The 10080-nt window shown below is 41.3% G+C and overlaps 1 protein-coding gene across 1 annotated transcript in view; it reads right to left on the bottom strand.

Annotated features, from left to right (window-relative positions):
- Positions 1-833: 833 nt before the first annotated feature.
- The window catches only part of LOC122811351 (prenylcysteine oxidase-like), a 175289-nt gene continuing 166042 nt past the window's right edge, over positions 834-10080 (bottom strand). Inside the window, exon 6 of the mRNA XM_044083131.1 lies at positions 834-4173. Coding sequence (XP_043939066.1) covers positions 3536-4173 — 638 coding nt within the window. The 3' untranslated portion in view covers positions 834-3535. The remainder of the gene's footprint in view (positions 4174-10080) is intronic.

The following is a 10080-nucleotide window of genomic DNA, read 5'->3' as shown; positions in this document are numbered from 1 at the left end:
TCAGTGAGGCTGGTCAAACCAGAGGATGGACTTAGAGACTCATTTCAAACCATATGATAAACAGCACTGTAGAAGTTTGTTATCAGAAGTAATACAACTGTCAGCATTCAGTATGTCTGGATTACATGCAGCTTTAAGTATTATTGTCATTAAAAGTGGAGTCAGATTTGCTCCCACAACCATAGTTATTAGTTTTTCATTTGTTCTCCTCCTCCACGTTTAAACACAGATTGCATTCTGGACTCTGGTCATACCTCATCTACAGCTTCAGAAAATAGTGGGAGGGTGGTGTAATGGTTAAGGTGTTTACCTTAGAAGCACAAGGTGCAGGGTTTAATTCTCAAAGGGGGTAATTGGCTAGGCTTAAAAATGGTCCATGAGGGCAGCTAGCCTAGTAATAATCTGTGAATCTATAAAAAAAGTAGAAGCAGCATAATCTAATTTCTTACAAACTCAGATAGAGAAAAAACAGATGGAATATAACAGCTTGCAAATGTAAGGTAAGTGCTTTCAGTAGTGTGAGGCTGTCATATACAAGGCCAGAATGTGTCAATTGAGTGGTATCTCCTTGTCATTTTTCAACATAGCTCACCTTAGGTAATACATTTTATGTCCATAATCTTGCTTAGAGAGTAGTATAAAAAGAAAAATCTAAAGATCAGAGAAACAGCAAGACACTTTTGAGGGATGCTGTGGTCACACACACACACACACACACACACACACACACACACACACACACACACACACACACTAACTTATGTAATAAGCCTGTCATCAAATGATCACACAACTTTGCTCATAATTTTATTTATTTATTTATTTATTTGCAGTTTGTTAACCAGGAGAGTCCATTGGGCCGAAATGAGCCCTTTTTCAATGGAGGCCTGGGGAGAAAAGCTCCATGTACAGACATAAAAGGTACAGCAAGAATTAATATCATTAATAAAATCAATAGAATTACACAAACAAAAGTTAATACAAGTCAATAAAAATCACTGTGAGGTGGTATAGAATTATACAGAGTGATTGTATAAGCAGGATCATCAGATGTTGTAAAATGTGTTGGAAATCCCTGCTCTATTAGTGTAGTCTGTTATTTACAAAATCATTCAAGTTTAAGTATCATAAGCAGTATCATTATAGTTTGCAATGATAAGAGGTTCTGAACAACCTGAGATGGTGAGAATACAATTATGGGTGGATTAGAAACCATAAGAAGTATTAGGGATTATAGATTAAGAGGGGTGGAAGCAGGAGCATTCCCAAGTAGAGGAGATATGTGAGTGGAGTACAGTCTTGAAAGAGGAGAGGTTCTGGGTGGTTCAGATATGGGGAGGAAGTGAATTCCATTTACGTACTAGGGAAAATGACAGTAGTAGTTGTCCAGGAGTATGTATGGGTTTGGAAACCTTGAGGAGATTCTGATTGTTGGACCTAAGGGGTCGATCAGGGAGATGTAAGGGAAGGATGGATGTGAGAGAGGGGCATTGTGCTGGCTTAAAGATAAGCTTGTGGATAATAGGAAGCTGAATGTACAGGAGATAGATGGGGAGTTCTAGCCAATTCAGGGACTGTAAAGCGACACAATGGTGAGAAGAGGATTTGGAACTGGTGGCAAACTTGGTGATTTTATTGTAACTGGAAGCCAGTTTAGCCTTAAGTGTGTCTTGTAGATTGGTAAGGATAGGTGCACCGTAGGTGAGGGAAGGAAGGATGTAGGTGTTAGAGAGACCAAGCTTGGATGAATGGGGTTAGGAAGTGATTATGACGATAGAGAATTCTGAGCTTCTGGTGGGTTTCTTTATGTTGGTTTGAAGATAAATGTCAAAATTTAGTTGTTCATCGATGTGAACACCAAGGAGCTTAGTGTAGGGGACTACTTCAACAGGGGTCATGTTTTGGTTTAGTATGGAGAAGGAGTGTTTGTCTAATTTGGTATTCTTAGATGGGGTAAAGATGATAATTTTTGTTTTAGCTGCATTAAGAGCAAGGTGGTTATTAAGCATCCATGTCTCAGTGTTGTTGAAGGTGACTTGAGTTGCATGCAAGAGTTTGGAGAGACAGTCAGCTGAGCAGATGATAGTAGAATCATCTGCATATTGGACTAGTTTAGTGTTTGGGATACAAAGCTGAAAGTCGTTAATGAAAATGTTAAATAATAAAGGTCCCAGGGTAGAGCCTTGGGGGACACCTGTTAGAGTGTCAGGGTAAGGAGAACTGCAGTTATTCCACTTTATGGCTTGCTGCCTATTTGAAAGGTAATTGGAGAATCAACTGATGGAAGAGGAGGACAGATTGAGTTGCGAGAGTTTAGAGAAAAGCAGGCTATGGGAAATAGTGTTGAATGTCTTTGAAAGGTCGAGGAGAAGGGTGGCTACAATATTTCCTGAGTCGCAAGCTTGGTTGATGTTATTGAGGAAGGATAGAAGGGCTGTGGTAGTACTGTGTCCAGGTCTGAAACCATGCTGTGTTGGAGTTAGTAGATTGTTGTCTAAGAAATAAAGTAATAGCTGCAGGTGGATACAGTTTTCAAAAATTTTGGAGATAGGGGAAAGAATTGCTATGGGATGAAAGTTGGATATTTGTGTATTGTTGCCCCCTTTGTGTAGAGGAATAATGAAGTCTTGTTTCCAGAGGAGAGGTACATAGGATTTTGTACAGAACGACTGATTAGAATACAGATGGGGAGAACTATGCCATCAGCAGCTAGCCTAAGGAAGTTAGATGGTAGGTTGTCAGTGGTACTGGTGCAAGGTTTTAGTTTTAGGAGAAGTTTTCTTATAGTATTGACAGTGATTGGTTTGAAGGAAGAAGGAGGAGGGTGGTTTTTACTGGAGACAGAAGGAGAAGAACTCTGCATAAGAGAAGTGAGAGGAGGTAGTGAGTTGTTATTGAAGGAAGAGGTGAGCTTGGCTATAAAGTCTATGAAGAAGGTATTAAAATTGGAAGCTATGATATGATCAGGGGAGCTGGGGTCTGGGCAGGGGTTGACTTTTTTGCCGGGACTAAGGAGGGATGAGATACCACTCCAGAATTTCTTGGGGTTCGACTTGTAGTTGTTTTCAAACTTAGAGTAGTAGGATTTGTGATCAGAGGTGATTAATTTTTTAACTGTATTACGAAGTTGTTTGAATTTTGCAAGGGAGGTAAAGGTTTTGTCTTTTAGGTAGAGTTTCCAAGATTTATCACGGGTATGCATGAGGGTTATTGTTTCTATAGAAAGCCAGGGGGCAGTTTTGTATTTAACTCTTTTAATTCTGGGAGGTGCTAAGTTATTAAGTATGTCAATGAATGATGTATTAAAGTAAGTAACAGTGTCATCTAGTGGAAGAATTTTTAGAGGGTTCCAGTTCATTTGTTTTAAGCAGTCTGAGGATTCATTAGTGATTAAGTATAGTTTCCACATGGTCTCAGAAGTGCAAAATATTTCATAGTATAAACAGGTCTCCCACTATACCGTGTTCAGTGACAAAGTAAATACTTTGTATACATTTCAGCTTCTATTCCATCCTCCACTGGAATGAAAGTTCATTCAAGCTTTCAAATTCTCTTGGTCAATCTTGTCCGTCTTTTGGTACCAGCGATGATGAGCAAGAAGAGCGATATTTCTGGCTGCTATTGCACTCATTTCCATAGCACTGGCTGCCCATTCAATGGAGTTCAGGTAGTACATGTTGTCGTGAAGAATTATGGGAGGAAATATTTCTGGGGGAGCATAGTGAGGGTATGCCAACCAAGTTCTTTCAGACTTACTGCTGTAGGATGCAAACAGCAAGTCCAGTTGCTCCTGCGTCAGTGGTTCTGGTGAAAATACCTTCCATGCTGCTGGTTCAGTTACTTTAACTTTACAATCAACAGAGACATTCAGAGGACTTAAAGCACCAACACTACTGATAAAAAGTTTGGGGTTTTCTGTGGTTAAAATCTCATTCAAGGTGAATTCATTGAGATTTTTATAACTAAAAAAAGGCACATTCAGCAGTCCATACACTACAGTAGCTACTGTCTGATGATACTTGCCACTGAAATCACCAACTGGATGAGAGAAGTTCTGAAAACTGATGTTTGCCATGTTCTTATGTAAAGGGGCTGCAAGAACAACAATATCATACACACTGTAAGAGAAGTCAGATTTCTCAATATCCAACTTATAGCTGGAAAAAGTTTTCTCTGCAAAAAAAAGAAAAAATATTTAGTGATAAATCAGTGACTATTTTAGCACTAATATAAAGGCAAAGGAGAGAGCGCTAAAGTTATAATGATATGAGTTTTACCAGTAGATAAGCATCACATTTCACTTAATCTGCATATAAGTTTTGGGACAGCCTGCATGTACTGCTATCCAGAATACTGTTGGTTGCTAAAGGTGAAAGTGCCTGGTAGAAGCTTTACGCCCACTGCTAAATGGAGACCCCAATTGCAAGTTTTGTGTACAGCCCAGGCAATACATTCATGAAAAGTTGTTTCTCAGGCAATTAGCTAACCACTCATGACAGAACAATAACAGAACAGCACTGCAAATGTTACAGCAGGTGCACAAGGACTCTGTAATGTGGCTCCATGACTGATAGATATGTAGCTAAACAGATCACAGAAAGATAACGGTATCAGAAGTGGCCAGTTTTGCAAAGAACAGACTGACTCCTGCAACAGTTTGGTACAGGGATCTGTCACAGGAAAAGTGAAAAATCTCTGCAACATTGAGCAAAGCACTGGTAAGAAAAAGGAAAGTGCTGATACATAAGGTGGGAGCAAAATGGAAGTGTATTAAATAGGGAAAAAGGCAAGCTGTTTATCCAACAGAAGGCTGCAGAGAGCCAGTGGAAAAAGTATTAAATGCTGAATCTTTCAAGAGTGATAAGAAAATGATAAACTTTGAGCAGGGGATAACTCATTTTTATTTCACTGACTATTCACTTACAACTGGCTAATGAATGTTAACTGTACTTAAAGCAGCTATGTGCAATCTACTTCCATCAGAGATGCCACTGTATGCTTGGATATGCTGTAGATGCAGCACAAAATGGAAGCTGGTAATACTGCACAACACTGCAGTACTGCACCAAATGCTACATGCAGCATATTTACCCAGCCTTGCTAAAATATGAACAGCATTGAATAAAACAACTTAGTCCAAAAGCAACTAACAAAAAAAAAAAAAAAAATCAAATAGCTACTCATTCAAATTCATCCTCCCCCCAAAAGTGTCTAATTTTAACGGATGTAGACATACATATTAGGAAGGACTTATACACTCAAATTAAGGTAGCTCTAATATTATCTGGAGTAATACTTGATTCAGGATTAAGTATATAGTACACATTTCAACAGCAGGTCTACCACATGTAACCTTGTTTAATATGTGTGCTGGTACCTAGAGTTTTCCTTTCAGTCCTCCATAATTAAGGCAGCCAATGATGTCCTCTACTACATTTGCCACAAATGAATTCCATTCCAATTCCATTATGGTAATACAGAATTCTCTGGAATGTATGTTTAGTTTCAATTTATATGATAACTGCAGTTACAAATTAAAATGAAAACAATATATTTTGATCACAGCTTAAACTAATGTCCTTACATTGCTTTGAATTACCTTACAACATGTACATTCATTCATTCTTTCATTTCCCAGTACCCACTCTGTCCAGTTCAGGATCACAGGGAAGCAGGAGTTTATCCTAGCAAGTAATGGGGGTATGGCAAGAGTCAAATTAGACTGGATGCCAGTCAATTTATAATTAAATTTTATTACTGAAGTTATTGCTACATGCATAATTTCAATATTACAAGACTAACTGCCAATACAGATTAATCTCTGAGACTTATATGATGAAAATAAAATAAAAACTGCTACATATCAGTTTGACTTCCAGTCTAAGGATGGGTGTCTTGAAATTAACACTGAGTGTTTGCTGACTGAAATGATAATGGTCAGGATGGAAGAGGGGAGATCTGAGTCAATAAAGTCAGAGCTACACAAGGTTAATGGTAATTTGTCTGAATACATTATAAGGTCAGACAAAAAAATGGAAGAAGCAAAACCAGTCCTGGGTTTTCACTCTGACTAGTTGGTGGAATTGAAGGGGCAGAATGAAGGAAATGAAATTCAGAATAACCACCTTAGAAACAATGTTAGAACTTTTACAGGATAAAATTGTGGATATAGTAGAGAGAGTTAGAGATACAAATCCACTCCTCACATATATTCCTGATTAAGACAGAGGTATGAATTCTGTAAAGTTTGTGAAAGATATACTGATGGAATGGACTGTTGAGAGTCCATAGGGTTTTTATAGGTTCATAGGTGTGTACTAGGCTAATGGCCCTGGGGCCTTTACAAGCCTAGCCCATAGGATTACCTTGGCATCGTGCCACTCAACCTTAGTTCCCAGTGCCTCTGTTGAGTAGAGCCACTGGAGTTATCCCTGGGGTGAATTTTCTATTTCCCATCCACTCATCAAGACTTCTGTTGAAGAGGGTCAGCGAGGTGCTCTGCTTGACATGTATGGAAAGTCTATTCCATAGCATGGGCAGTTTCTCAGTTATGAACCTGTCCCTCCAGCATGTTCTGTTGATTGTGGTAATGAGGTTGAGGTCTCTGGAGCATGTGGTATGGAGGGATTGGGATTTCTTTAGATGTAGCATTTCTAACAGAGCTGGGTCAGACATGGCTTTGTAAGTCAAGCACAGATTGTCTCTAAGTAGGCAATATGAGACAGAGAATAGTTGGAGTTTTTTGAGTCTGTCCATACAGGACAAGTGTTTAAGGCCTAGGATCCTCTTTGTGAGGTACTTCTGCAGCCTCTCCAGTTGTTGCAGGTGTCTAGTGAGGTACATGCCAAATGGAGCATTGTACTCAATGATTAGCCTAATGAGGAAAGAGTAGAGGGAGACAATGGCCTCTTTCTTCCTGGATGCAAAACCCTTAGTAATGAGATGTGCCACATAGAAGGACTTTCTGACCACAGTGGTAATGTGGTGATCAAAAGAGAGGTTGCTATCAAACTATGTTTCCAGATCTGTTATAACTCATTCTGTGTTCAGTGGACTACCACCGATGTGGTAATTCATGAGAACTGGGTTTTTCCCAAAGGGGATGATGACACATTTTTTGGCACTGAGCTTAAGACCATAGTTCTGACACCAGTCGTTGGTCTCAGTGAGGCCTTTCTGTAGGATGTCAACATCACTTGGGGAGTTAGTAATAGCTCTCAACATGCAACTGTCTGTGAACTTTCTCAGCCAGAGTCCCTTCGTGTTGGCCTGGACTTCAGAGAAGTAGATACCAAACAGGAGAGGACCCAGGACCGAACTCTGTGGGACTCCACTTATGACTGGTCGGTAGTCTGACTTGGGAGTCATTTACTTTCACACTGTAGGTCCTATCTGTGAGCCAGTTTGCAACCCACCTAGTGATATAGGGGTTGATGCCTAGCTTAGTCAGTTTTTCTATGATTCCTGAGTGGGGAATGGTATCAAAGGCCTTAGCCAGATCAAGGTAGACTGTATGAGCCACCTTGCCTTCATCCACAGCTCTGGTGACTGACTCAAAGAAGTCGACCAAGTTGAGCAGGCATGATCTATGCTTCACAAAACCAAACTGTGTGGGATCCAGACTTTGGAGATTCTCTATATCCTTGTTTATTAGGTCCATGATGATGCATTCCATAGCTTTGCATATCAGACTCGTCAGGCTAATGGGGCGATAGTTCCCAGGGTCTGTAGTCACTCCTCCTTTGTGGAGCGGGATGACTGTAGCAGTGCGAAATTCAGTAGGGACAAAGCCTGAGGTGAGGCTGTGATTGAACAGGGCACACAGGTGAGGTGCCAGTTCACTCTATAGTTCATGTAGAACACAGCTAAGGATATTGTCAGGTCCCATAGAAGCTGTATTCTTGGCCATGGACAGTGCTGTTTTAACCTGTGCAGCAGTAATACTGGGTGCCTGGCAATCTACTGATATTGTGATTGGTCCTTTGGGGGGGAGAGTGAAGTTGGCAATGAATCTGTCAGCCGGTATATTGGCAGTATGTGTTGGCTCGGTATAGGAGGTACCATTGTGCAGGAGCTCGGAACAAATCTGGGTATTGTCGTGGAGATTCTTTACATAACTATAGAAGGCCTTGTGGTTGTCTTTACTATCTGCTGCAATTCTGTTTTCATAGCTGGCTTTAGAGGATTTGATGAGGGATCTCAACTTTTTGTTGAAGCTGATAAGGGAGTTTTTCCAGTCTTCACCTTATTCCACATCAGTTTCCTCCTTCTGTTGCATAGTTTGTTTATGGCAGGGGACCACCAGATTGGCTTCCTTTTTTTGGAGGAGAGCGTCTTGGTTCTATTGGGTATGGCGAGATCCATGCATTTGTGTACGTGTCTGTACAGTGAACTGGTGTATGATTCAGCGGTCATGCAACTATTCTCCATTTGCATGGGTGCCATGAAGTTAGCCACCTCTGTTTTTAGGAGTCCAGAGTTAGCTTTGGAGAAGTTTTTCACGGTGGTTTCCTTTGTGTGGGGGGGGGGGGTGGATTTCCAAGGTGATTAGTTTGTGGTTGGATCTAACTAGGGAAGAGATGACCATTGGTGTAGAGCAACAGTTGCCCATGTTAGTAATGACCAGGTCAAGGATGTTGCTACCTCTAGTGGGGATAAGAACAAGCTGGTCAAGGACACTGGAATTAATAAATTCCAGGAAACATTGGGCAAGTGTATTGGTACATGAGTAGTTTTCCCAGTTAATAGAGGGGTAGTTGAAGTCTCCCAGTATGAGAGTGTTAAGTTGGACCCTAATATTCTCCAGGGTGCTTAGGAACATGGAGTGTGAGTCTTGGTACATGATTGGGGACCTATAGCAGGCTACAACCTGAATCGCTGTCTTACCCAATGTTAGCTGCACCTGAAGTATCTCTGATGCGTTATGTTGGGCTACCAGTCTGGAGGTGTGTGTATCCTTTATGAATATGGAAACACCACCACCTTTGGAGCTTCGGTCTAAGTTCTGGGCCGAAAGGTGTGGAATGAGTTATGGCCTGGTAGTGCAGTGGTGCTTTCTGCTGCCTTGAACCAGGTCATTCTTACAGCACAAATGTCGATGTTCTCCATTTTAAGGAGTGCTTCGAGTGAGTACATTTTGAGATTTAGACTTATAGAGTTCAGCAGCAAGACCCTCAGATTGCATTTGTTTGTAGCTGTTATGGTGGTAATTTGGTCCTTGGAACACCACATAAAAAGCCACTATAGGGGTGGTAAGAGCCTTGGCCAGTATCCGTATGCCCAGGGGTGACAGATGCAGGCCATCTCTGGCAAAGCATCAAGATCTGTCAGTCATGTCATCCCAGACAGACAGATACTGGATCTCCTTAGAATGACACCAGAAACTTAGCCAGTTGTTGAAATCAATCATTTTCTGCTTCTACTGTGGTATCATTCTGGGTGATGGTAGGATGCTGCTCAGGGCTAGGGTCATACCCGCCTGGGATACATAATCCAAGAGCTCCTTCATGTCTCTTTTCATGTAGTCCCGGGAGGTACATCTCAGGTCATTCACACCCACATGTACAATGACAAAGTCATATTTGTACTTGCTGTTGAGGGACTTGAGTGCATGCGTTATGTGGCGGATCCTGGCACCTGACAGGCAGCTGAATGTTACTTCCTCCTTATTCAACCTAGTGAGTGGGACATCAGTGTGCCTCACTATTGAGTCACCTATGACTAGTGTGGTGGGCATGCTGTTATGCCTTAGGGGCTTTGGTTGAGTGGCACACTGTTTAGGAGAGTTATGTGTCTTGTGATTAGTGTTGTGTTGTGGTGGTTGAGTGCATTTCTGCCTTGGAGGTCTCTGCTGTTTGGCTAGATTTTTATTGAGAGACTCTGTGTAGGTGGGTGTGTGGTTTGTGTTTTTATGTGAAGGCAGTGCTGCTGTGTGTTCTGCAGGGCTATGTGTTCCATGTGGTGTGGTGCAAGTGTTGACCTTCTCCTCTTGACCAGCTATTCTGGGCTTGGCTGGAGAGTGCATGGCTTCCAATTTGGATACATAAGTGCATCTCTCACAAGTCTGAGTGTTGGGAGGTA

Source organism: Protopterus annectens, chromosome 9.part0, assembly GCF_019279795.1.
Source record: "Protopterus annectens isolate FY-2018-M chromosome 9.part0, PAN1.0, whole genome shotgun sequence".
NCBI lineage: Eukaryota > Metazoa > Chordata > Ceratodontiformes > Protopteridae > Protopterus > Protopterus annectens.
The sequence above is the reverse complement of the archived record's forward strand: the minus strand, read 5'-3'. Positions and strand labels throughout refer to the sequence as shown.